Source organism: Scatophagus argus, chromosome 19 (genome assembly GCF_020382885.2).
Source record: "Scatophagus argus isolate fScaArg1 chromosome 19, fScaArg1.pri, whole genome shotgun sequence".
NCBI classification, from domain to species: Eukaryota; Metazoa; Chordata; class Actinopteri; family Scatophagidae; genus Scatophagus; species Scatophagus argus.
Genome location: NC_058511.1, coordinates 6,501,400 through 6,528,506, shown reverse-complemented (window position 1 = coordinate 6,528,506; position 27,107 = coordinate 6,501,400). Strand labels below are relative to the sequence as shown.

Below are 27,107 nucleotides of genomic sequence, written 5' to 3'. Positions count from 1 at the left end.
CAGGTTATTATATACTGCATTGAATTGCAAGTGGAAACACTTTGTTGTAACTTCCTCCTATTTCGTATTAGTAAATGATTTATAATCTCTTAATAAACTTTAAAACTCTTCCCCATTAAAAGCATTAAAACTTTTTATTAAATGGTTTATGAGACTCTACGCAGCTGTGAGCAAATGTGAGAACATCTGAAGTGTTCACTAATATATCAGTTACCAGACTCCCATTATATGCATACATTATACCCCATTACGACAACGCAGGACTGTGTATGTGTGATATTTTTACGTGCAAAATGGTTTTCCACATGTGATAAAACGTAATCTGCTGATAGATACATTAACGTGCAAGTCTTTACAGCTGCTGACACCGACATTATAATGTCTCATAAACCATCTAATGCACCTTTATAAACTATTTATAAATGCTGCGCAACCCTTCACTCAGAACTTTACTATCTATCGTTAAGTGTTATTGGATTGGAAGAATAAAAAATAGCTGTGTGATAGAGAGCGCATAACCTTCTTGGTCAAATAAGAGGATCTAAATATTGGAGACTACAAATCTGTGACAAGTGATTAAAGATGATCAGAATACAACAGAGATTCAAAGCCCCCCAGTGGATTCCATCACTGATTGTATTCATCAGCAGGTGATCTTTGATCTGAACAGCGCCGTGTTTCGCTCCGCGTGCTGCAGATGAACATGTTGCATAACCGCACAGAGTCACGGTGATATGTGCGCACAGTACGCACAGGTGAGCGCAGCTGAGAGGTGACTGTGAATAATTCTGTGGTCAGCTTGGACTGCGGGGCTGCTGCTGCTGCTGCTGCAGTGCAGAAAGGTGGCCATGAGGCTGCTTAACAAGCTGAACATTTGACATTTCAGCGGCCTCAGATGAGCTGCGTGTACGTGAAGTGCTCCCCTGTCTGCCCCACCGGGGTCCAGCCTCACACCACTGGAGACTGGCTGTCAGTCAAATGTTTCCAGGCCATTCGGCGTGAAACGATAATGCTCCTGGGCACTCATGCATTTTTCATGGCCGCCACAGATGTTGTGACTCTTGAAGGGGACATTTAAACAAGAACAGGTTCAATACAGCTGTTTTTTTTAGCAAATATGTTACGCAGTACATGCCTAACGCTAATAGTTAATGTAGCATGTAGCTGGTCCTGATCTTGTATACGCTATGGCAGGTGTGGATGGAAAATACCTCAGAATATAGTTTTGATCTGATGCCAGGTAACACCAGTAACACAGATATTGATACTGATTAATACTGATTACAGGTTGTTTATCCTTGACCCTGACTTACGTAGTAGTAGTCTAATCTGCAACTCTTTGGATTTAATATTATGATGTAATGATTTTGCAGTCTACTACTGATATAAACTTGTTTGTTTTGCGTGTGTATGTTTCACACCTGCCCCCCCCCCCCCCCCCAGTGAAATTAATCTTCATTCCGATAACAACACAATAAATAAAAAAAAGAAAATACTGCAGTCACAAGACAGTCCCAGTTCTTTTGCATTCATCACAGCGCCTGAACTAAGTTGTGATGGCTAAATGTTAAGTGGAGGTTTTCCTGCAGTCTGCACGAGAGATGAGACACTTCATGAAGAGTCACTGACTCCTTGATCTCCCTCAACAGTTTGGGAATTGACCAGGAACTGCTTTTAGAGCTGCAGTAGCACCAGTGAAACAAGAAAAGCAGCACATGTTTCTTAAGCAAATAAAAATCTATATTTTTGAACGTTGTTAAGGAAGCATTTGTCTCATGCATTTGTCCGTATGGCTCACGTGAATTAACCTGTAATGCATTTTGCTAATTTAACTTGCTATTTGACTTTTCTTTCACTTCTCATTTGTAGGTTTTGAAAAGCCTCATAAGTGCTGAGGGGCAGCATCCTTATGGAAAGTGGAGTGCGTGTTCTTATTTTAAGCAAAGTGAGGCCACAGAGGGGGAAATTTACTGCGGTCCCACTTTCAAATCCAATGGGGTCTCTCTGGTCTGGGACGCCCCCTGCTGTTCGTTCATGATGCATGCCATGCTGCCTTTACGTACCCTTCTTTGACTCGTGTTTTATTTATCTGCTGACCTAAATAAAGCGTTTAATTCAGCGAACTAGGAATAAAGTATTAAATAGCATTTTCATTGCAACATGGATGGGTTCTGTGGTGTTGGTAATTTTGGCTGCATGTTCCGATTTCTTTGTATCTCAGTTAAAAACTGTTTCTTAATTTTTTTAATATCTAGGGCTACTTATAAATGCTGCTGAACTTACAGATACAAATTAAATATTAAATAAACCAACAGTCTGGACTGTTTTTGTTGGACTTTTCTTATTTCCATAAACGTATTAGGCATTGTATATTTCACACATAGCCAGGAAGTACAGGTCAGCGCAACAGAAAAGCAAATGGAGGAAAAAATGTATCAGTTAACACGACAAAGTTAAAAAGACAAGTTGTTCATAGTGTTGACACCTTAGGAGAATGTTGTCCCCTTTATTTTTATGTACTTTTTTTCTGTACAATTTCCCAATAAAAAAAATATAAATTATAAGATATACTGTATATTTTGAATAATAAACCAGCGGTGTCTCTATTTCACTTACTTGCTATATCTATTTCACTCACACCCTCCTTTGGCTTGACTGATGGTGTTGTGTCCGACAAAACTTTAAGGCAGCGTGAAATTTGCGCAGCGGTCAGCTGACTGTGAGCTGTCATGTGGCGTTTATGGGCAGAGGAGAGTGTGTGAATAACAACCAGGGTTCTGTGTGAACAAAACAGAACTTGGTGGTCGTCTGTTTCTGCTGTGTTTGTCCCGTTCACACGTCCAGCATGGCTTGGACGAAGTACCAGCTCTTTCTTGCGGGACTTATGCTAACAACTGGCTCTATCAACACATTATCAGCAAAGTGAGTGGATTTGATTATGTTTTTGTATTGGTGCCAGGTGCTGATAGTTGTGTCATTGTAGGAGAATTGCTGTGTGCTCAAACAGAATTTGAACAATGTGTTCACCGAAAAATGTTTAAATAAAAAAGGTAAATTACCTGCAGTGTTTGTTGGCCAATGTTTCGAACTGAGTCTCTTATTACGTTTTAATTTCAAATTATTAGCATGTAATGAACCCAGTTGTAGTTACAGCTGTTGTAGCTACCATCCGATAACGTTAGCTAGCTAAATAACAAGCTAATGGCTCGTTAGCTTGTTAGCTTTACGAGCCGCTAATTTAAACCTTATCAAGCCGTAAATGTGATGAGCGGGTCGTTTCTTTCTGTTTGTCAGGAAGGTAATTTGTATATAAGGACATGCATTTCAATGTTATTGACAAAGCTGATAAGACTGCTTCCAGGAAGCAACTTTTGTTGGGAAAGACTCTTGACAAACACGTTTATCTAACGTACCATATTATAGTCATCCACAATAAACTGTGTAATCGTGGCTCTACACTCATTTGAGAAAATTGATTGAATTTATTTCAGTCCTGAAAAGGCCCCTCCGATATTTCATGGCAGCAACTAACAGCTGTTTTGTTTATCAGTTAACCTGCAGATTCTTTTTCCAGTCTATTGATTATCCCTCCTGACTCAAAAACACCTGTAAACAGTGAAAAATGCCTTTGTGATTAATTAATTTGCCTATTTTGACTGAACAACAGTCCAAAATCAAAGGATTTTCAATTTGCATTTATATAAAACTGACATTTAAGAAGCTGGAGCTGTATTGATTGAGTACAAATATATTTAAGTGCGATTCTATTGTTGTCACATGAGGAAGAGGTTTCTGAAATTCAGCTATTTTTACTTCTCCAATAAACTGTGACGTCAGCTTTCTGCTATCTGACACACACTTCTGTACTTTTTTGTGGGTTTTGTCATAAAACCAGCTGTGTCATATTGCTCAGAGAAGAATAAAGCGACAGACAGGTAGGGTTTCACATCAGCTCTGCATCACTGGCTTTAAAGCTGTACAGCTGAGATAAGGTACCGCAAGTAGGTTGATAGTTTCGGTGAAAGTTCCCTCTTTCCTTTCACAGGCAGACTGGCACCATTTAATATCTAAAACTCTGTGACCACAAGTGAGCAGAATAGGCTTGGTTCAGTCAACAGGCTGGGCCGGTTTTAGTTTGTGTCTCATGTTCGTGATTTCAGACGTTGCTGCGTTTGAAGGAAGTGCTTTGTCATCACCTTTAAGGACCACATTTCCTTGTCTTGCATTTTCCAATGCAGACAGGAAGCTCACATGCTGGTCATGCTCCTAATGTCCATAAAACTCAGTGGGTCGCACTCACTTATATTCATTAACTTGACGAGAAGCTTCGTCAAGTCATATGACTGTACAGTTGTAACGTGAGAGAGCGCAGTGAATGACGAATCCACAATGAGAGAGAGGCCTGGTGCACAACACAATTCACTTCCATACCCGCAAACTAATAATTGCAGCTTACAATTGTTTTCATTATCAATAAACCTCATGATTTCATTCTCAATAAATTGGTTGTTTGTGTTGTTAATAAAATGTCAGAAGATGGTGTCTGTTGTACTTCCAGACAGGTCAAAGCGGTGCATTCAGATTATCAGTTTTGTCTGACCAGCAGTCCAACACCAAAACATGTTCACATTACTGTTACATATCAAGGAAGGCAGACAGTAATCGCATTGGAGAGGCTGAGACCAGTAAAGGTTTGACAGTCTTTTTGAATTACTAAAGTAATGACTGGGCAATCAAAACAACCGCAGACTGATGAGCTGACTAAACTGAAACCTCTTTCTCATTTGTGTTTTCTCAAGGTATTTTTGTGTGTGTGTAAAATATTCATAATTAATTGGCCATAACGTCCTCTTCTCTAACAGATGGGCTGACGTGTTCACAGCAAAGGGCTGCCATGATGTCCCTGAACATACATTCTCTCACCCGTTTGTCCAGGTACAGTAATAAACTGCTAATAACAGTATTGTGTAGAATTTGAGGTACTGAAACTCAATTCTTTCTTGGTATTGATCGAAATATGTCTGTGGCACAGTGAGTCAAATACTGTCAGGTGCTGAAAACTGACTTTGTCATCATCTTTACTTAGTTTTTCCTCTGAGTGCTCCGGAGATAAATCTGAACTCTGCAGTTTTTATTGAGGCAAAGTTCTGACGCAGCTTCTTGTGATTGCACAACACTGAACTTTTGCGTGTTGTTTGGCCTCTTTTATTAAATGGAAAAATCTGGTTTTATGAAAAAAACCTTTATGTATGTTTATTTATGTTTCTCAAAGTAACTTTTTAACCACAGGCCATAGATATGCACATGAGGTCTTTGCACTTTAAATAACCTCGACATATTATTATAAATGAGTGCCGCTTGTCAGGATGCTGTTGAAAACTGAGACGACGCTTCTGCAGGGACTTATTCTGAAATCTCATCTGCTGTTTAGTCAAAAAAGTAAATTACAGTCTCTTGTCCCCCTGTCCATCTGTCCCTTTCTGTGTTTCTGCCTCTTCACTGGTCCAGGCAGTGGGCATGTTTCTGGGTGAGCTAAGCTGTCTTGCAGTCTTCTACATCTTGCTTTGCCATGACAGACGTAGCCCAGAGCCAAAGATGAACCCGGGCCAGAGCTTCAACCCTCTCCTCTTCTTCCCGCCCGCCATGTGCGACATGATGGCCACCTCCATCATGTATGTTGGTAAGTGAACTTCAGTCTTTATCTCCTAAATGTTCAGAAAACTAGGCAGGTAGAACGTATTGCTTGCAAGCAAGTTGTTTTTGCGGTGTTTATGAGAGATGTAAGATTTTGAAAGCTATGATCTATTCTGCCCTTCAAAGGTCAGTCGTAATGACTTTAGTCCCACTGGAGAAGCCAAACAAAATAGATTATCTTCTGTTTAAAGAATCCTTTCGTCAGGAAAAGAGATAGTAAAGTGAAAGATAATGTTGTTTTTCTGTTCTGCAGCCACTGCCTTTCAGCTTCGTCTGGCAGAATGATTTGGTTGCTTATGCGTCGTGGAAAAGGAAGCGTCTATACTGTATAGTCAAAAATATTGGGACACCAGTCCCTTACACCAGCAGGGACTTTAATGACATTGCATTCCAAATACGGCTTTGCAGCCGTAACAGCTTCCACTCCTCTGTGAAGGCTTTCCACAACATGTTGGAGTGTTTCTATGGGAATTTGTGCCCATTCATGCAGCAGAGCATTTCTGAGATCAGACACTGATGTTTGGACCAAAAGGTCTGGCTCACAGTCTCTGCTCCAGTTCATCCCAAAGGTGTTGGATGGGGTTGAGGTCAGGACTCTGTGTGGGCCAGTCAAGTTCTTCCACAACAAACTCATCCAACCATGTCTTTATGGAGCTTTGCTTTGTGCACTGGGGCACAGTCATGCTGGAATAGAAAAGGGCCTTCAACAAACTGTTGCCACAAAGTTGGAAGCATAGCATTGTCTAAAATGTCTTGGTATGCTGCAGATGTAAAATGTTTAGATGATATATGAGCAATAGAATGGACTCTTTTTTTAAAAAACTTTTTTTTGTTTCTAGCTCTCAACATGACCAGCGCCTCCAGCTTTCAGATGCTTCGTGGAGCCGTCATCATCTTCACTGGTCTGCTCTCGGTGGCGTTCCTGGGGAGGCGCCTGTTACCAAGTCAGTGGTTTGGTATCCTGACCACCATCCTGGGCCTGGTGATCGTTGGCCTTGCCGACTTCTTCAGCGACCGCCACGACGACACACACAAACTCAGCGACGTCATCACGGGTAAGGTGGATTTTGGTTATTATGTTCTTTATTTCCTATACCCTGCATTCACTCCATGGGTTTGCAGGATAACAGCAAGTACGAGTGATAAAACTAAGTGTAGGCCTTATTTGGTTAAACGTTTACTTATGATACGGTGGAGGAGGAAACTTCTATACCTGTCTATCAAACCTGTATCATTGACTGCAACCAACATGGACTACTACTGCTTCATTAAAGTATAAAATGAAACACTTCTAACCTTTTCTGTCCTGTAGGAGACCTTCTGATCATCATGGCTCAGGTCATTGTTTCAGTCCAAATGGTCCTGGAGGAAAAGTTTGTCTACAAACATGATGTCCATCCTCTCCGGGCTGTTGGCACTGAAGGTTTGTTTGTATGCGGTTACATGTAACTCCTGCAGCAACAGGAGAAAAGGAAAATTTTGAGCTAAAATTGTGCAGGTGAATGTTGGGGTTACCTTCGCCAGGTGGCCAGAAACACAAACTGCAACTGCTGATTTTGTCAGGTAAATTTTTGCTATCATCACGACTTAATGTTTTGATGGTAGCAAACAGCTCGTTCTTATCAGTGTGAGAGCAGGCTTCACTTTTTCATATTTACTAGATGGTCCAGATGGACATTTGATCATTTTCACATTTTGAAAAAATTCTTCAAAGATATTTTGCCACAGGACATCCGTAATTAGTCTGACCTTTGTAAATTATGTTGTTTAGCCATTTTATTATTTGAAACCTGTTTTTTAATGAACTACTGTCTGCGTTTTGTATTATGTGAGTGCTCTCAATTGTAGGCCAGTGTTCAAGAACCCGCAGTTCTTGCTCCTTTTTTTCCCAGACTTTTCTCTAATCTTTGCTTTTGTCTCATAAATAATAATAAATAATAACTGCACACATGAGGTGCTTGAGGGGTTGCAAAAAGACTTGATTTTAATTTTATATGGTCACAGTGGAATCACTGTTCTAGATGAGGTTAAATTCCATTCTCTATTTCCAGGTCTCTTCGGGTTCGTCGTCCTGTCACTGCTCCTCATCCCGATGTATTTCATCCACGTTGGTGACTTCAGCAACAACCCTCGACAAGTCTTGGAGGACGCACTGGACGCCTTTTGTCAGATCGGCCACCAGCCTCTCATCCTGTTGGCCCTGCTGGGAAACACCGTCAGCATCGCCTTCTTCAACTTCGCCGGGATTAGCGTCACTAAAGAGATCAGCGCCACGACCCGCATGGTGCTGGACAGCCTGCGTACGCTGGTCATTTGGGTGGTGAGCCTGGCGCTGGGTTGGGAGCACTTTCACGGCTTGCAGGTGTTGGGCTTCTTGGTCCTCCTGGTGGGCACGGCGCTCTACAATGGACTGCACCGCCCCCTGCTGGCCAGGATACCGTGCTGTGCCTCGTTGGTGAACACAGAGGAGGACAGCCCAGGAGAAAGAGAGAGACTGCTGGGTGACGGCAGGGTGCAGAACGTTGACGAGAGCTAAAACTTGTTAATGAACGACGTCCCAGTGCGCTGCACTGACTGTAACACTGCACCTTCGATGTACGCTGTCTCTTTTTAAATATTCTTTCAGTTCACGCCTCTGATTTTAACTGACCTCAGACGATGGGAGTGTGCAAGCTCTGTTAAAGGAATAGTTCAACATTTTACGAAAATTTACAACCGTGCAGATGCTAGTTCAGTCTGACTCTAAATTTCTGAACTACTCCATCAAAGAAACAACTGGAAAAGAAGGAAGTCTGAAGGAGCTTTCATTTTACAAAATGTTTTTCATGGGTTTATTCAGTGTAGAAATGAACTGTTTAGTTTTTTTCTTCTGAAACAAAACAAAAATAATTTATAGCCAGTGTCAACATTTGCTGTCTTTCTTATATGTTTTGTATTTTTAAAAAGGAACTTTGTGCTAAGTTCTGAGTGCTAAATCACGTGAACACCTGAAAGCGCACAAGATGAAGGTTTATGTATTACAACTTTTCGGAATTTTATGCAGATTTTCTTGAATCAGTGGATCGTTGCCATGTTCTTTCTGTTAATGATTTTAATATTCGTTCAAATATGCAATGTCTCGTGATTTATTCTAGAAATGGGCTTTTATTTTGGAAATGATTCTGACTGTGCCAAAGCGTTTTCAGTCCGTGCACTGTATGCCGTATCACAGTCGAGTTATTGTTGTTGTTCAGCATTTTCAACTTTAGTTGATCATGCAGAAAATCAGTGTACATCTGTATATTTTCTCTCTGGTTTGCGTGGATTTTTTTGTACACGTGTGTCAAAAAAGTCAGAGCTCACACACCAAGTGTTTTTGCATTTGTTGATGTGCACGACCTGTTTCTCGGGTTTAGTAGTTTAGGGTGTGGACATGCAGTTAAGAAAAAAGGGAACTGTCATCAAATCACACATGTTGAATGGTGCAATGAAGATTTAACTTGAAACTGAAGAACACTGCAGTCAATGGAAGTGACGCAATGTAACGACAAAGAGAGATTTTTTAAAAACAATACACTTCTAAATCAACCCACAAAGTCTTCAAGTGTGTTTTTGCTGCATGATTAAACAGGTGCATCACTGTGTTTAGAAAGGAAACGATGACTTGTTTAATAGGTTAGTCGTCATTGAAGTGTTAGCCTGGGCAAATATGACAAAACTTTTGGTGTCCAGCTTCTTAAATGTGAAGAATTGTGCTTTCTATCATTTTAAATTGAAACTCTTTTGAGTTTTTGCACAAAACCAGATATTTGAATATTTGAAGGTGTCATCACAAGCTCTCAGAGTTCGTGATAGTAATTTTTTTTTTTTTTTGCCAGTTTATGACTGAAAGATTCATCTTTTAATCAATAAAAGATGGTTAATTGATACTGAAAACAGTTATCAGTTGTTTTTATTCTTTTTTTCTTTTTTAACCCGTTTATGACTGAAAGATGTTTGTTTTTAAATACAGTTTGGATGAATCTCACAACAAAAAAAGAGAGAAATGACAGTAATGATATATGCTGACATAAATAACAGTTTTTGCTTTTAACCACACTGCCTCTGATGACATCAATTAAATAAATTGTAATGAAAATAAGTCAAAAGTCTTACTTTGAAGTTCAACAAAGTACCAGCTGAGTGAAGCGAGCCGTCAGCAAAGCGTCCAGCGTCACCAGTCCCAACGCCAGCAGCTGACACCTGCCCTCACTTCCTGAGTCAACCCAACATCCTCCCTGAAGACCGCTCTCAGGCTTTACTGGAGGTCAGAGGTTAAACCCAGGAGTCCCCCGAGATCTGAACACACGACCACCGTCTGCGAACAGGAGCAGGATGAAGGAGAACGTGTTAATTGAGCAGACACGCGCTGATTCGTGTTAGCTAAGCACATTGATTAAATCTGCAACAAATTATGAACTGATTTTTTTATATGATAGGCCTGCGCGGACAGTGCCATCCTTCGCTACAGACAAGTTATTACAATGTTCAGATTATTGTAATGAAAAAAAGCATAATCTCATATATGTATCTAATGTATGTATTTAATTCAGTCATTAATGCAAACCATTATGGGTTCTTTTTGGGTTTCTTTACTTTACTTTGCTTCGGTCCAAAATAAACACACACACACAGACTGACAATCATTTCCTGGAGGCTTAACCACCACCTAACCATAACAATAAACTTGCCTAATCCTAACCCTTTAGCCTAACCTCAGCCTAACCTTAAAGCAAGCCTTCACCCGAAAATTTAACCATTTACATTGTGGGAACTTGCATTTTGTCCCTATCAGTAAGGCAGGTCCTCCCAGTGTGACTGTGTAAACATATTTTTGTCCCCACAACTACAGGTCCACACACACACAGCAGACAGCTTTTAGTGTGTCACTGTAAAACACAACATGGCCACTGGAGGGCAGCGTTGTGCTACAAAATGGAGTCCAGTTCCTTACACTGTGTCACGGTTTTGGTTGTGGGCTGCTGTCTTGTGAGTGTGTAAAGGGAAAAAGACATCACATTAAGTTGTCTGCAGTAACATGATGGTCATAAAGCAGAAATGTAAATATATATGTTATGGATATAAATATGCTATCCTGTAAACGACATGCAGGAAAACTTAAGTGAGGCAGGTTCTTCATGGTAGGCTACTATTTTTCATTTTATTGGAAGATTGCAATTCAGAGCAATAGGACACAACTAACTGCTATAAAATGAAGCTATAACTGCATGATTAGGCTGCATATCACAGATAGAACTTCACAGAAATACTACCTATATTGGCTTTTATTTTTTCTTTTAGGGATAGTTTGACAAACCAGTTTTGCAGATTTTTGCAGGAACAGTTATTATAGCACAGCTGGACTGCTGGACCAAGATTTACAGGCTCTGCCATAAAAAAATAAAATAAAATAAGATTAAATAAGTCAAAGCAGGTCAGAGGACGCTCCTGGGACTGCATGGAAAAATATTTCCAGTAGCTGTTTTCTGGACAAATTTGTCCCAGTACGATCAGTCTTCCCCCGAGACAAACCGATCTGCTGTTGAAAACCCAGCAAAAATAAGCCTGTGAAATACTGAGACAGAGAGAGAGATGGATAGATGGATAGATAGAGTCCCATTTATTTTTATTTATTATATATTATTTCTATGCAGACGTCTCTGTGCAGAAAGCTTTCGTGTCTTGAATATAATCTTAAGTTTTGTATAATTCCTTCATTCAGTCATGTTGCAGACCTGTTGGTGTTTGGAGTTTGTCAGCTGGTGAATCTTTTCCACCGCTGCAGTTAAACAGCAGCATCTCTATTTGACCGAGATGTGAACTATTAAAGCAACAGGGTTAGATGCTCTGCTCTGTGTCAGCCTCACTGACTCCTGAAACATCTCATATCCTTTAAAAGTCTGCAGGCAACACCAAATTTTGTAGCTTTTTACCACAGCTTCTTTTTTTTTTTTTTCTCCGAATGAAAATATATTTGAACCATGCGTTAGATGCCAAAACAAATGCTAAAATTGCTTTTCTAAAAACAAATTAAAATAGTAACGCTTCCCTTGTTAAGTTACTGCAAACTCCTTCAAAAAAGATATTTCAAACACATCGGACATAACTGACATTGTGTTTAGGTATATATTTTTTGCAGTGGTTTATGCTTCTTATGGCAGCTCGCCACCCTGCTGGAGAAGCAGCAGCAGCGGCAGCCGCAGGCCTAATGTTTTGTTATTATGACCTTTTTGTGTTTCCATTAGTCTCTCCTCCTGCAGTATTTAGCTTACAGCATGTGATTTAACCGCGTGTACTCTTGCACACTGGAGCTGTAGAGGGGCCCTGAACCTGCCGCATGAGAGGCGACTTTAATCTGTTTTAATGTAAACAGATGGTTTTGCTCAAAGGCACTGAGTCACCATCATATTTAAAAGCTTCCATTAAAGCAGCTCCTTTAAGTTGTTTACAGCTGAGGGCAGGCTGGGGTGAGTGTGATTAGTCTGACACTCCATTGTCCAGTTAATGACCACTTAATGTTTTAAACTCTGCAGAGCGAAGAGTAAAGAAAAAAAAACTGGTACCACAAAAGGAAATTCAGGGTTGTGATGTTTTTTTTTTTTATTCTCCTCGGTCATTTACTCACTCACTCAAGCCTTGCAGCAGTTTTGGACTTTGAAGAAGGGTTAAAGAAAAGGTTATTAGATATTAGTGAGCAAAAAGATGTGGCCAGTCCAGAAATTAAACCATTTATCACTGTGGGTTTAAAAATCATCACCTGTAATCCACATCCACAAATCAGACTGACGTGTGTTTTAGAGCTCGGACAAAGAAAAAGTTTCCAATCAGCAGCATTTAACTCCAGTTAGAGCTGTGCTAGTTGCTACAATGTGTTTTCACTACAATTATTTTTCTGAGTGTAACGCGCATACAGACACAAACGCAGTGGTGGAATGTAACCAATTACATTTACTAGTATTGTACTGGAGTATAATTATGAGGTACTTCCACTTTACTTGAGTATTTCTATTTTATGCTACTTGATACTACTTGATACTCATTAACAGGTCAGCTCATATCTGCCCTCTGGGATGGTGGATTTTGGGACCTTCAGGTGGGGCCCACAGGACTAAAATACTCACAGTATTTGTATATAAAGTGATTATAACCAGCTACAGCACTAAAATGTTACTCTTCGGCATTAATCCATCAGTATTACAGTATCGGCATTAGCCACTGAGGCCATTTTTCTGCTGGAGTACTTTTGCTTTTGTATATTTTGCTGATAATATCTCTGTACTTTTACTGAAGTATCACTGTGCTATTATCATCAAATTGCTCGACAAAAAAAGTCAACAAAAGCCAGCCAGCCTGTGCGTTCATCTCTCCACTTACTCATATTATTATCATTAACTGAATATGTTTTATATTCCTTTTTGGTTAATTGAAGATTAATTAATTAATTCTTTCAGATCAAAATGAATGTAATGTAAAAATGTAAAATGTAAAAATAAGCAGAAGAGAGGACATTTTGTCACTGGGGGGAGCTGCTTGTACATTAATGCTTTCATGTGCTCATTAATGTTTGATGGCAGTAATAATGGCAACAATCAGTCTACTAGGCCTGAAAAAAGACAAAAATAAACCAAGAATTTTCAGTGTGTGTGTGTATTTGACTATGACTGTTATACTGTATAGTACTTTTCTCAATTTTACGGGAAACCGTTGTATTTTTTACGCCATTCTTTCACTGTACAATTTTACAGCTTTGCTGATGATTTTACTTCTTTTGCATAAATACTTTCACAGTCCAAAGTGTTGTCACGTATATAATGTATATAGACTTTTTAATGTCACTTCTCTATTTTTATTTTTAAATATCTAATTTATTACTATTTTGACTCGGTTAGGAGTTTTCTCTCTTAATTCTTTGTCTCTGTGCCACGGTGGCATGTGTTCCCCCCAAGGGATTAATTAAGTATCATTTTAAATCTCTTATCTAACATACAAAAACTTTATTTCAGCTAAAACGTAAAAGAATGAAGCAGCATTACGGCTTGAACTGAGAGTACAGGCCTATGAAGTTGCTGCATTACAACAGATTACAGGCCAATGTGACAGTAATATTGATTAAAAACTAAAATATACAGTCACACTGGATCATTTCCTGCATTGTGAATACCTTTGCTGCTTAAAGCACATTTTGCTGATAAGATTTCTTTACTTTTACCTTCACTTCTGAATGCTGCTAAAAAGATAAAATAAGACATGTTTCATAAATGACGCACAAAGCAGAACAAGATGGCTCACGGGGCCGTGACAGTGAGTGAATGAGTTCGGCGTTTGAAATACATTGGCTGTATTGAGGATCACATAAACAAGACAGTCGTGTTTTGAATTGACTTTAGGCAACATCCCTCAGTACCCCCCCCCACCCCCCCTTCTCTGTGGAAATGATGGCAGAGTGCCATACAGAAGGCTGCATACAATGGCCCAGGTCCCATTAAATCTGCGAAAGTTCCTTCCTGAGGCAAACATTGCCAGAAATAGTAATCTTGGCTTGGAGCTGGAGTCTTCCAGAGGGGAGGGGTGTGTGCAATAATTCTCAGTGTAATAATGGAAATCATTTAATTCTGTCCTGCAGCTTCTGATCCAGCAGAGCTACGGTCCGAGGTGCTCGTTCAGTTTTCCTCCGGCTGATAAGGCTTCCTCAAAAACATGCCGAGAGCAATGAGGCGACAGCAACGGGCTCCGTCAGACGCTTTAAACTTCGAGTAGGAAAACAGTGTGCAGCAGCATGGCTTTGTTGGGTGTTTGGGCCTGTTTATTGAAGACAATCTGTGAAGCAGAGCTGCTGCAGCTGCCTCCTCTGAGTTGATTAGGCTAATCAGTCATCAGTGTTTCAGTCATTTTTATCAACGATGACGTTAGTTATGAATGGAAAATAATAATCACATCTCTTTCACAACAAAAATGTTCCCAAATATGACCTGGTCTTTGATAAACACTGAGGTTTAAGTACATTACAACAAAATAAACCTACTCCCTAACAAGTAAAAGCATTTATGTATGCGAATCTGCAGGAAAATGACTCATTTGCCTGGTGGCTTGTTGAGGGAAAGCAACTTTTAACTACTTTAGTTACTTTAGTAACTAAGAAGTTCGCAAATTAGGTGTGAGGCCCCTCCATGGATCAGCACACAAATCTAAGGGGCATAAGATGAATAAATGTGGTGGAAATCAGGAAAAGAAAATATCCTGCTGCACATTTCTGTTAACTTCTTGGTTTTCTGTGAAATATTTGATAATTTCACCTGTTTGGGCCTAAAGAAACAATTTCAATTAAACCATACAAGACGTTTAGCAGGAAAATGTGGAAATGATTTCATCATCTGCAAATAAATTCATACATTTATCATGTTTTATGTAAAATCTTAATCTGAATATGAGCAACTATATTTGACAAATAAATGTACTTTCCTCTCATGGATTGTAATGCATTAATGAAGGGACAAGAATAATGCAAAAACTACTTCAGAAGAGGAGGATGAAACATCTGTCAGGCTGAACTTTGAATTTTCTATTGTTGAAGACAGTTTCAAGTCTCGAGTCTCTTAACCAGAGACAGGAGGCGCTGGCACTGGCGGTAATCCCACCTGCCATCATTTATACAGCTCCACAGAGGACGGGCTTGGAGAAGAGAAACAAAGGTGAATAATGGTATCCAGCAGGGCTTCGGCTGAAAAAGTCATATTTCAGGTTTTTTTTACAGGTGATTTGTGGATCAAACGTGTGCTTTTTGGAATATTAATCTCTCAGATCTGAACTTCCACAGTCTGCAGTAATGTCAAGTCAAAATTTTTGGTTTATATTTTGATGCGATGGAATTTCTTTCTCTTCTTAGCAGAACACTTGAAATCAGGGTGTATTAAAGAACACACACACACTAATGAACGAGAAAGGGATGCTTCTTTTTAACAGTACAAAATTAAGAAAAAAATCAAACAAAAACTGTCAGTTGTAAGAAATCTGATGTACCTTCTGCATCCTATACGTCTGCAGTCGGCTGCCCGGAAAAAGAGATCATGTGTCCAAGCTGTAGAGCTCACTTTACAGCATCTCATTCTCTCTTTCTTTTTGTGTGTGAATGCTTTCCTGAGTGTCAAACTTCAGTGCTGAATTTGTTTTCATTTTAACATACATTGCAAAGCAGAGAAACACAGCAGGAAGCAATACAACTTTTGTTCCTTTGTTGACAAGACAAAGTATGCCTTTTAATCACGTGGGGTAGTCAGATTTATCAATTATATTGTTAAAATGCTGCATGTGCATTTAAAATCAGTATTAAGTGGATTCTAATGCATGTTTGCAGGTTTTCTCTCCTCCAATCCAGGCTACCCTTTCATTTCTTCAGGAAACTTGTGTGTTCTTCTTTTACAACTTTTAAATAGCTGCGAGAAATATTTTGTCCTCCCTGCCTTCGAGTGTTGTGCAGCATGCATTTCTTTATCCTGCAGTAAAACACAGTTGATGCATTTTTTTTCCTTCTTTGGTTTGATTTTTTTTTGGTTTGATTTTTTTTTTTAAAGCAAGCCAAGCAGACCAATTTATAATTTCAAAAAGGCAATAAAATATTTTTCTTCAGTATTTCATGCAAACGACAAAATCTCTCCTTATCTGTGGTTTAATAATATTCTGTAGCTGAAACCTAGAGGCTACATTTATCCAGTTTTCCCTCCTCTCCCTGCAGCTTGTCGCAGTCCTGTTATGCACTGACAGAAACAGAGTGTAAAGGCTGATCTGAGGCCTGCTTTTTTTTTCTCTCTCTCTTAATGCTTCCCACTGAAAAGCTCATCAGCACCTGAAATAACTCGAGGCGTGCTGCGTCTGCTACATCCTCTTCCCTGGATTGTTTTGACTGCATGATGGAGGGCAAACGTTAAAAAATCTCATTTCTAATTTTAACCCGGAAAAGTGTCACTCGAAAACAGCATGATAGGAGGCAGTCAGGGTCATCGGCCCTTCCGCCCGCATGAATCAAGACTAAATGAATGCGGGCCTCAGAAGCCATTGTTTCAACACATGCAAGAGAAACATGCGATCGGAGAGGTTTTTTTTTGGGGGGGGGGGGGCGGGGGGGGGAGTAGAGAGAGTTCATTTTAATTAACAGTAAAAATAACATAGAAACTTTATAAATTTGCTCGTATGAACATCATTAGGTCTTTAAAAGTTGCTTGTCACTGCAAATATTGAAAATATGTTGTTTGGGGTCAAATTGATCCATTCATGTTGCTGCAGGGGGAAGAAATTAATTGCATTTCTTACGATTTAAATTCTGGATTTTAAAGTCTTATTGGCCAGGACCCAACGTGTGAATCTTGAGGGACCTTGCGGATGAAGTATCGCCTCTGAAGTTAATTGTGTTTTCGTTTTAGAGGGGAATAGGTTTCCTCTGTTTATTATGAGCATGGGGACGGATTTGCGTCACCGTGCAACTTGCAGGTCGAGATAAAGTTGCACAAATATTGAAAAAGGGAAGTTCTAACAGTCATTATAAAGTCCCCCCCTCTGCTCCGGAAGAAATAAGGATTTCTTCTGTATCCTAAAATACTAAAACAGGTTCTATTTTGGGGGCGAATCTAGCAGGAATATCCGCTCATTTAACACGAATCGCAGCCCATCAAAAACAGGATGAGTTAATAGACGCTCTCCTGGGCTCGGGGTTATATGATTGCACGCTGATTTTGAACAGTTGACCATTGGTGTATGTATTGTTGTCCGTGTTTCCATTTTATCCAAGCGTGCAGTCTGAGTGTTTCTTTTTTTCCGTTTATTTTTCTTTTTTGCACAATATGTTGGAAAAGGACAGATAAAAGACTTTGCTGGAAATACTTGAAGTCCACTGAATGTGTATTCGCCCCTGCAGTACGATATAATTTACCCCCCCACCCAAAAAAAAAATCAAAATTAACGCGAGATTTAATGGCTGTAATGTTTTTTGTGTGCGGTGATGGGTGGAGGTTCTCTTTAAGTGATCAATCCATCATCTCAGGCTCAAAATTGCTCCGAAGTGTCCCGGTCATGTGTGTGTGTGTGTGTGTGTGTCTGTCTTACACATCATCCTTATTTACAAGGGCGTGATGTGAGCAAATGCAAAACATCCATTGGCTCAGAGGACAACCAATCAGTGTCAGCGGAGGAACTTCAGAGTGGAACTGCAGGGTTTGGATTTCAGAGTTGGGAGAGCGATTTTGGCATTGACACAAAGAGGACGGTCAACTCTCCCCCTAAAACGCTCTCCCTGCTTTTCTTACATGCCTGTCCGTCTGTACCCTCTTCTGAGAAACAATAAGACGCATTCGAGGCTGCGGGATGTACACGGCCGGGCTCAACCCGTTTTACGCATCAAATTTTAGCCTCTGGTCCGCGTACTGCGCGGGGGGCTTCGCTGTGGATACCATGAAAAAGCCGTCGTTTTGCATCGCTGACATTTTACAGGCTGGAGATGCAGAAAACATCCCGGGATCGTCGGCCCTCATGGTGCATATGGGACACCACCACCGTGCGCAGCAGGGGCACTCCGGCAGCTCGCCGCTGCGCCCTTCTCCCGTCGCGCCGGAGCCGTCTGTGTACGGGGCGAGGGTGAGTCCGGGGTCCCCTTACCACAGACACGGACTACAGCTAACATCAGTCTCCAGAACTGCTTTTAACTCCCAACAGGCTCCCCCGCCTTCAAGCAAAGACCTCAAATTCGGAATTGATCGGATATTGTCGACAGACTTTGATCCAAAAGGCAGAGACAAGTCGTCATTAAGAGGTGAGAGGAGACATATTATTCAACGCTGAATTTCCAGAAGATAAATGCTGTTCATAGACAAACTTCCCGTCTTGTCTGGCAAAAGAGATCAATAAATAGCGGTGTGTTTTGTGGCTTTAAAGTTTTGGTTTCAGTAATATCGCTAAATACGACATGCCCGAAGTTGAGAAACTGAAAACACACGTTTAGAAATAACTCCTCTCATGTGTGAGTTTGCACTTGTCCACAGATCGGTAAGAGTAGCGTCATAACGTGCGCTTTAAGGAGCCATGCGGGAGAATCCGCTGCTCTTTTGCCCCCTAAAGCAGAGAGGTCAGAGGTCAAGATCAGCTACAAACAGCAGCAACAGCAGCTGAACGTTTGCTCAAAGACACTTAAGCAGTCACACAAGAACCCAGACCGTGAATTTGTGCGATGGTCTGTCTAAACACCCCCACCTCCTCCCCCCCAGCGCCCCCAGAGGTTGTGTCACTGCGATAACTCATCATCTCTCGCTCTGTAACAGATCTCACGTCCATCGTTAGCTCGAACCGTCAGTCAGGGATCCACATCCCCGTTCAGCCTCCGGCCAGCCAGTACTTCTCCTCCATAGACCCCGGGATGAGCGACGCGTCCTCCATGATGAGTTCACTAGGCAGCAGCAGCGGCAGCAGCAGCAGGCAATCAGGCCAGCATCAGTTTCAGGACACCTTCCCAGGTAGCCACCACATACACGTAGGACTGTAACAGACAGGAAGCTGGCCCAGTCCGGCTCTCTGTTTGGAGGTGTGAGACACCTGCAGTGACGGTTCTCTGGTTTCTGTTCTCTTTCTTAGTTTTAACCTCATGTCCTCTTCGTGTCTTTCAGGCCCGTATGCCGTCCTCACTAAAGACACGATGCCACAGACGTACAAGAGGAAAAGGTCGTGGTCGAGGGCGGTGTTTTCAAACCTGCAGAGAAAAGGACTCGAGAAAAGATTTGAGATACAGAAATATGTCACCAAGCCAGACAGAAAGCAGCTGGCTGCGATGCTCGGGCTGACAGACGCTCAGGTAAGACGCAGGCCTCGTCTTTGGATGATTCAAGGTCTTCTCTTTACGTTGTAGAGAGACATAAGAAGAGCAGGAGGTCGTTCTTAAAGTCAGGCCTACGAAACAGGCTGCATTTAATTTCTCTGCAGTGTGAATTTCAAAAGAACAAAGATTATTATTATGTGAATTATTATATATTTTACGTCTTGTGTACCCCCCCTGTATGGGTTTTGGTACGGTCCGCTTGTTGCATGCCATGATGACGTTCTAACTGTATTATTTACTGTATGATAGTGTAAACAATTGCTGATTATTTTTCTTTGAACGTTGACCCCAGGAAGAGTTACTGCCAAGTGAACAACAAAATAGTTATGATGATGAATAAGACAGGGCTGTGGCCAGAAAAAGAAGCGTTTTATATATGTGTGTGTGTGTGTGTGTGTGTGAATTTTGTCATTTTTAGTATCTCGTTTTTTGTTTTTTTTAAATTTGATTTTCTGTCTCGTTTCTCTGCTTGACATGTGAGATCTAAATGCTGCATTCTGCACCCTATCAGCTTCTAAAAATGCTTAAAACCGCCTATAAAATACCCACCATGTGAAGTTAACCCCAGGTCTCAGAAAAACCCCTACGGAAAAGTAAATCAGTGCACAATGACCTCAGTGTTCTCAGCTGGTGATGCAGGCCCCGACAAACCAATGAAGGGATATCAAACTTTTGCTTCTATATTTGAGGGACAGTTGCAGTCACATTGTAGTATCACAAACAGGCCCAGAGGAACTATTTTCTTCAAACAGACTCAAAAAGATAAATCATTTTCCCATACAGGTAAACCTATTTGCTTACACCTTGGACTCAAACAGAATTTTATATTTAAAAAAGAATTCATAATAATTGACCAAGAAGCTAAGATCTCTAGATCCAGACCTTTAACTGGAGAGGACAAAGCAGCATCATGACTGTATGGTGCAATCTGATTGGCTGAGAGACGACCAAGTGAATGACAAGTCTCACCGCATGTTGAGCAACACTTCACAGCTGTTGTTTACATTTCATCACACTGTATATTGCATTAGTTAAACGGACCAAATGTCACTATTACGGAAAAGGTCGTTTAATCTTATAATTATTTCTATCTGATACTAATTATTTCCTGTCCTCTACCAATGTTTACTTAACTTTAAGTACTTTTTAAACTGATGCCAGGCTGAGGTCACGTCTCAATTGATATATTTGTTAACTGTGTTGCTTGTCAATAATGCAAGTTAGATTTAAAAGAGTGTGACTTAGATCTAATGCAGCAAATTTCCTATCACAATGCCTGTCTTATTTCATCCTGGAAATTCACGGTAAATCAGAGGAAATCACATGACGAGATAATGCAAATAATAATAATAAAAAAAGGTGCATTAGGATAACAGTGCAGGAAAACTTTAACAAACAGCGTCTGCATGTGTGCGCCTTCAGGTCAAAGTGTGGTTCCAGAACAGACGCATGAAGTGGAGACACTCAAAAGAGGCCCAGGCTCAGAAAGACAAGGACAAGGAGCAGCCGGACAAGAGCGCGTCTGAGTCCGGCAGCAGGGAGCCCAAAGAGCCGGCGGAGTCCGAGTGCGAGAGCGAGGCAGAGGGCAGGAGCGAGTGTGACTCCGACGACGCTCAGGAGGAAAACTCTGACGGACAATTGGACGTTTCTGAGCTCAACAAAACCAGCGTGATCATCAGCGGGAGCGGGCCGGCGAGCAGCGCGCAGGCGGCGGCCACAGACACAGACACGCCGGCCTCACAGATACTAGTATGAAGGCAGCCTGAAGGTTTAGTTTGTGGACTGTAACAACGAGTTTTATTATTATTATTATTATTGTTATCGTTATTTTGACAGAAGAACGACAGTAATATTAAAACGCACCTGGAGTGGCAGCGTTCATTCAGTAACACATGAGGTGAGGCCACGTCCCAGACTGCAGCAATTAGTCAGGCCCCGTTTCATTCCCGGGAACAAGTGGAGCATCAAGACTGAAGCCTCTGATTTGTCCAGCATGTCAAATTATACAAGGAGCATGTAAGGGCCGGTTCATTCCTGCCTTTTATTAGATTAGTTCTGAAGTTTTCAATGTCGATGTGATGATGAACACACGAGGCCATTTCAGCTTAAATGTAGGACTTCCGGCCACCTCCAGTCTCTCCTTACTGTCGTTTTCCTCTCAAGAGCTTTCGCATGCATCATGTTTTCCTCATCTGAAGGAAATATGCGGTTGTGAATTTTAATTCTAGGTTATGAACCACTCGTCTCACGTGTTCATGTTTTTTTTTTTTGTTTGTTTTTGTTTTTTTGTCTGGATATATTGTGATATTTTGTTAATAATTATTTGCACTGAAAATATTGTAAATAAAATGTTTCTTACTTTGAAAAACGGGATGACAATTATTATTATTACTATTGTTATTATTATTACGTTAGCTCATCCGAAATCACTAATGATCAATTATTTATTTTATTTAATTTTATTTATTGTCGTTTTTTGTTTGTTTTGTTGGGTTTTTTAAAAAACATTTCCAGTAGGGAAAAATAAAATCCTCAGCAACATAAAAAAATAATTAAGAAGGAAAAAGGAAATTTTGGAACTAAATAAATAAAAATATAAATTTATCAGAAACCATAAAATGAGAGCAGATGAACATACAAAGACAAAATACATAGACTTCGCGTTTTTATTTATGTATTAATTTTTACTCTATAATTTTAAAAAAAACAACAGAATATTGTTTTAATAAATACCTCACCAACAAACTGCAATAACTTAATTAATTAAATTCAAACTAGAACAGACGGAGCTTTTTTTCGTTTGTTTTTTGTTTATTTGGCTCAACGGACAAACCATTTAAGTAAATGTACTTCTTCTCTTACAAGCACATCAGTGTATGTCGTTGGACTAAATGTTGAGGAAGAAGAGGGTAATTTATAGTTTGTATACATTTACTGGCTCCAGATAGCAGTAACAACCTGGATGAGTATATTTTATGTATCCAGACACAGATACAATCAACATGTCCTCCATTTATAGTGCAGCTCATAACCTCCCTCTGCAGTCAGCACCAGAGCCCCTCTCAGGTCTGCTCTTTTTTCTTATGACTGACAAGAATATCATGCTCACAGACAAAAGTAAGAGGACAGTGAAGTGTTGAAATGTCACTTCATATCAGCCTTATCACGATGTGTGTGACCACTACAGATTTATAAGATAAGAGAAGCCCACATGCGCAGCACCATTAAACCTGTTTAAGGATGTTTAATGACGTGATGTAATCATACACTCCCACCTTTTACATGTCCAGTAAGTCCGCCTTTGACTGTCAGAGTAATTGTACTTTATAAGAGCCCCCATAAATCTGGAATAATCCATCATGTCTTCTCCCCAAGAGCAAGTTCTCACTGTCATTCCCATTTGAAATCAATATTCAGCTCAATGCACTCATCACAAAGTCAGACATGTTGCCTAAAGTATTCGTGGTGCCAAAGCATAATGACTGCAGAAAGTTCCTACTGAATAAGTATTTTCCAAACGCAGCTGCAGCCCAGTGTCAACTGGGCGCATGAAGAGGCTTGAGTCAAGCTATTGTTTAATAAAGTGTGTATATGAACATATGTAGGAGCTCGTACAGAATATCACGCATCATTTCCGGGTAAATCTGTATCTGCCTCGGTCATCGACGGGGTTTGCTGATGGGAAAATTAGTCTGGTGGAGTGTGGTGCAACTCTCACTCAAGTTTAATCGTGTTTACGTAAAATAAACAAACATTTCACTGCTCCATATTTCATCCCAAACAGCAGTGGTAGAAGATGTGCAGATTTACTGAAGTAAATTAGCAAAACTGCATTTTATTTAAATAAAATAGTACATGCCTTCATATTTTAACTTTAGTAAGTATAAATGTTCAGGCTTAAAAATATGAAAAGTAAAAGTACTTTTTCTGCAGAGTTGGTCCTGTCAGCAGAGCCGTAACCAGTTTTTAGAAATACTGAGGTCATGAGGTCCCCCAACATTTTAATGCTTAATGAGCATTCCTACTTCTTTTCTATTTGAAGGGTATTTTGATAACGTACTAGTAACGTACTGTTGGTAAACTGTGGTGTTGATGCAAGTTTAACAAAACATCGTTTCTTTCATTAACACCTCTGCTAACATAAACACAATGCTGAATAAAGCCCTGTACTTCTAATAGCGTTGTACCTCAGTCAGGAAACTCAAAGCCCTCTGGTATTTTGTTGTCATGTTAGCAGCAACATCATAGTGAGTGACCCAAAAACCCAGACCACCGCAAACTCTTTCTAGTATGGGGTCCACTTTACTTTCCTCCGGAAAGAGGACCGACCCCCCGAGAGCGGCAGTTTTTCCGTCTTAGCTTAGCATCTTGAATTTCACTTTTCATTTTCCCCTCTCCTGGCTGTACAATATACCTGCAGCTGCCTCTTTTGTTTTTCTTTTCCATATACGGGAGACATTTAACCCCAAACTCCAACACAGGCAAGTTGCTAATGAAGTGGATGGCACTTGTAATCTTGATCTTTATTTATGCTACACGAAAAGTTGCCCGAGTTATGATAGCCAGTTTCCATGGAAGGCAGCAAAAGCCCCGGGCACTTTATCAACCCAATATTAACTGTTAAACGCTCACATATTAAATGTCTGGGTGGGTTGAGTCTCGAATTATGCTCGAAAAGCTATAAATTACATTAGTATTTGCAAATGTACAATAACAATAACAATCTAAACGCTTAACATAATACTGAGAGGCCTTGATTTGTGAACTGTCCTAAGAACTTTTATGAGCAGGATAGGAGAAAGTCCATCTGGCGTGTATTTAATGTCAGCCTTTCCCCCCCTCCACTAAAAGTTGTCCTATACGTCCCTCTTGGCAACCCAGGACAGGGCAACCCATAAAACAAAACCAGCGTTTGCAGATTTCGCCAATATTTAACGCTTTGAAAAAGTAACTGTGTAAAACAAATTACGTCTGTGAGAGAAGAGGATGGAGGGGCTGGGGTGTCTCTGTCTGCAGCGGCTGAGGGATTAACATGACTTTAAAAGCGGTGACGTCTCCAGTGCTTTGAGGCATTATCTGTGAGGTAGTTTGATAGGCTGACGGAGATTTCTCCTCCTTTGGCCTAATGCAACGGAGGAAAGTAGGGGGTCATGACGCGTCGCCATAACTCAACAAGTGCTTGAGAAACTGCAGCACTACACAAGTTAGTGTGCAGAAGAGTGGATCTTTACATCAGTAACTCCGTGTCTCAAACTCGTCTGGGAGGCGATAATGTCACTAACTGTTGTGGTGTGATTATTATTTTTAAAACCATATCATTTTACCACTAGTTTTTATGTAACTTTGGGTTGTTAACTCATGGGTCATTATCGATTCTAGCTGTTATTAAATGGGCCACGTGTCACTATTTGTTGCCTATTGTTAATAATATTTTTTATCCTTTGCACAGTCTTTGGTTTTAAATTAATTTGTGACAATCTGAAACTTGTGTTTGACGATCGACAGGACTTGAGTTGGCGCTATATTCACCAAGTAATGTTTATTGTTTAGTTTTTATGATGTTGGGTAATTTTACATAATAATCCATCATATTTTACAAGCTGATCATGTTTTTTATGTGAAAACAGGATAAGAAAACAGCTTATACTTAGCTTATACTTCAGCAAATACTGGAGTTTATAGTACCTCAAAATTGTATTAAAGTAAAGTATTTTATAAACGTAGTTATATTCCACAGTTTTCATGCATTTCTAAATGACACCAAAGCTAACACTCTTTTAATCTCCTTGACATAAACAGATGTTTTATGGCATTGCAAAAAGAGGTGTTAACCTTCTGGCTAATGTGCTTTAGACTCCAAATCCAGAAAACGTGTTCATTATCAATGGAGCATTTTATTCAGTCATTGTAACTACATGAGTGAGTGCTGACGCTCTGGAGGTGGATCTGTTCCCTTCAGAGGTATGTTTGTTCCATCAAACGCGGATTTATGAGATCAGTTGGATGCTCTCATCCTAAATGAGCTCTGAATCATCGGCATGAGAGATGACTTCCTCCTGAGACTAGCAAAATATTATTACATAGTAAGAACCTTTAATTTGATAACAGGCCAAAACTGTTTCCAGCCGCCCTTGTCATTTTAGTCCAATTCACTGGAATAACCAGCATCAAGTCCTTTATTTATGGGCTTTTACTCAAAACGCAGGTGGGACGTTTCTCCCTGAATGAAAGAGTGTGTGTCTGAAGTTGATATGGAGAAACAGTAAAATGCACACTGAACACCACAAAAGAGTACATGTTTGATGTACTGCATATGAAACTGAAATATTCGCAAAACAATCTGCATATTTAACTGATGTATTTCCTTACACTTCATTTGAACCTTCAGTAAATACAGCTTCAAGTGTCGAAGCTGAACATTTATATACTGAGAACTGTTCTGCAGCTGCACACGTACCGAGCATGTTCACCAATGCTGAAAGTTGAGCCCCTCATACGGAGGGGCTGTCGCCACATTTCCAAAAAGCCACATTATTGAGTGCTTTTTTAACATGGTCGCAGTTTCCAAGCATCTTGGCCTTGCTTTCAAAACCAGGCCCTTGCCAGCAGTTGGGAGTGGAAGAAGAAGAAGAAGAAAAAAAAAAGACATCTCAAGTTAAATTTAAAGATGTGTTTCTCTTGGAAGCCAGGCTGTGCTGCCATAAACCAAGGGAGACATTTTCATGCTCCACATTTTTCATGGTTTCTCTCTGAGTTTCCTCCCTTCCTTTCTCACTCCACCTTGGCTCCAGAGTTACCTACTGCTGCACTGGCTGCAGACCACAACCAGCGGGGCACCGTGGGGTGGCCAGTTCCTCCCTCTCGGCCCGAACAGAAGCCCTCCCCTCCCCCCCACCTCCGCCAAAAAAGCTCTCCTGGTTGTCCTTGGATGGCTCGCACGGTGGAGAATCCCTCAGAGAATCTACCACCTGGACAGCACAACTTAAGCTCTCTTTCACCACCCCACTCAAATAATACACAGCCTACACACTCGGAGCTGATGGCCAACAGTAATCAGTTATAAGCTAAAAATCCTCTGACCTACCGCCCTGTTTTTTAATGTGGCCATGAAGGAACCGTTTTATTGCAGACTGCAGACTGTTGTCTTGAGCCAACCCTGTGTGGTATATGCTGTAATTTGTGAAGGGTGCAGAGGTTTGGTATTAATTAGGGTTGTGAAATGGCAGCGGTCCGACCGCCTGCCCGTTTCCATAGAGGCTGAATTCATTGAGTGATGTACACACTGGGAGGGGGATTATGGCCGAGTTCTGGCTGCCCGCTGAGATGCAAACACAAAAGAGAGGATGTAAAAAGCACTTTCATTTCACATGACCTGTCATCAGCAGCAAATTTTCGCTCTGCTCTCTGCAACTGGGGCGAACTGCCTGCGGCTTTCGAACTAACCGTATGTTAGGTCCAAGCATCAGATCGAGTTGACGTTATGTGCGCGCAAATGAGAGAGTTACTCGCACATTCAACCTCAGCGCTGGCTTTCAGGAGCATG

At 40.6% G+C, this 27,107-nt stretch overlaps 3 protein-coding genes across 5 annotated transcripts in view; 2 read left to right on the top strand and 1 right to left on the bottom strand.

Annotated features, from left to right (window-relative positions):
- The window catches only part of LOC124050158, a 101,253-nt gene that overhangs the window by 17,457 nt on the left and 56,689 nt on the right, over positions 1-27,107 (bottom strand). Inside the window, exons 3-4 of one of the 2 annotated variants that reach the window (XR_006841562.1) lie at positions 9,829-10,030; positions 279-1,060 (exon numbers count right to left, since the gene is read on the bottom strand). The gene's annotated coding sequence lies outside the window, so the exon portion shown is untranslated. Of the gene's footprint in view, positions 1-278; positions 1,061-9,828; positions 10,031-27,107 lie in introns of those variants that run through there. The other variant, XR_006841563.1, reaches the window with a different exon arrangement.
- Positions 2,731-9,821, top strand: slc35f6 (solute carrier family 35 member F6). Its single transcript, XM_046372381.1, has 6 exons — positions 2,731-2,922; positions 4,863-4,935; positions 5,509-5,680; positions 6,534-6,749; positions 7,007-7,117; positions 7,746-9,821. Exons 1-6 carry the CDS (start codon positions 2,846-2,848, stop codon positions 8,228-8,230), a joined length of 1,134 nt encoding a protein of 377 aa, XP_046228337.1. The 5' UTR covers positions 2,731-2,845; the 3' UTR covers positions 8,231-9,821.
- On the top strand, positions 17,789-21,915 carry hlx1 (H2.0-like homeo box 1 (Drosophila)). Of its 2 annotated transcripts, XM_046372379.1 has the most exons (4): positions 17,792-18,508; positions 19,014-19,205; positions 19,356-19,540; positions 20,987-21,914. In XM_046372379.1, the coding sequence occupies exons 1-4, from the start codon at positions 18,064-18,066 to the stop codon at positions 21,317-21,319; spliced, it is 1,155 nt and encodes a 384-aa protein (XP_046228335.1). In that variant the 5' UTR covers positions 17,792-18,063; the 3' UTR covers positions 21,320-21,914. The 2 variants fall into 2 exon arrangements, with proteins under 2 accessions (XP_046228336.1, XP_046228335.1); XM_046372380.1 differs by lacking the exon at positions 19,014-19,205 and having other exon boundaries at positions 17,789-18,508; positions 20,987-21,915.

Bases quoted from the DNA above. Each gene is read 5' to 3' on its own strand.
- slc35f6 (XM_046372381.1), top strand. From the start codon at position 2,846: ATGGCTTGGACGAAGTACCAGCTCTTTCTTGCGGGACTTATGCTAACA. The intron at 4,936-5,508 runs GTACAGTAATAA...TCACTGGTCCAG, and splicing joins TCTCTCACCCGTTTGTCCAG to GCAGTGGGCATGTTTCTGGG. The intron at 7,118-7,745 runs GTTTGTTTGTAT...CTCTATTTCCAG, and splicing joins CCGGGCTGTTGGCACTGAAG to GTCTCTTCGGGTTCGTCGTC.
- hlx1 (XM_046372379.1), top strand. From the start codon at position 18,064: ATGTACACGGCCGGGCTCAACCCGTTTTACGCATCAAATTTTAGCCTC. The intron at 18,509-19,013 runs GTGAGAGGAGAC...GCTCTGTAACAG, and splicing joins AGACAAGTCGTCATTAAGAG to ATCTCACGTCCATCGTTAGC. The intron at 19,206-19,355 runs GTAGCCACCACA...CGTGTCTTTCAG, and splicing joins GTTTCAGGACACCTTCCCAG to GCCCGTATGCCGTCCTCACT.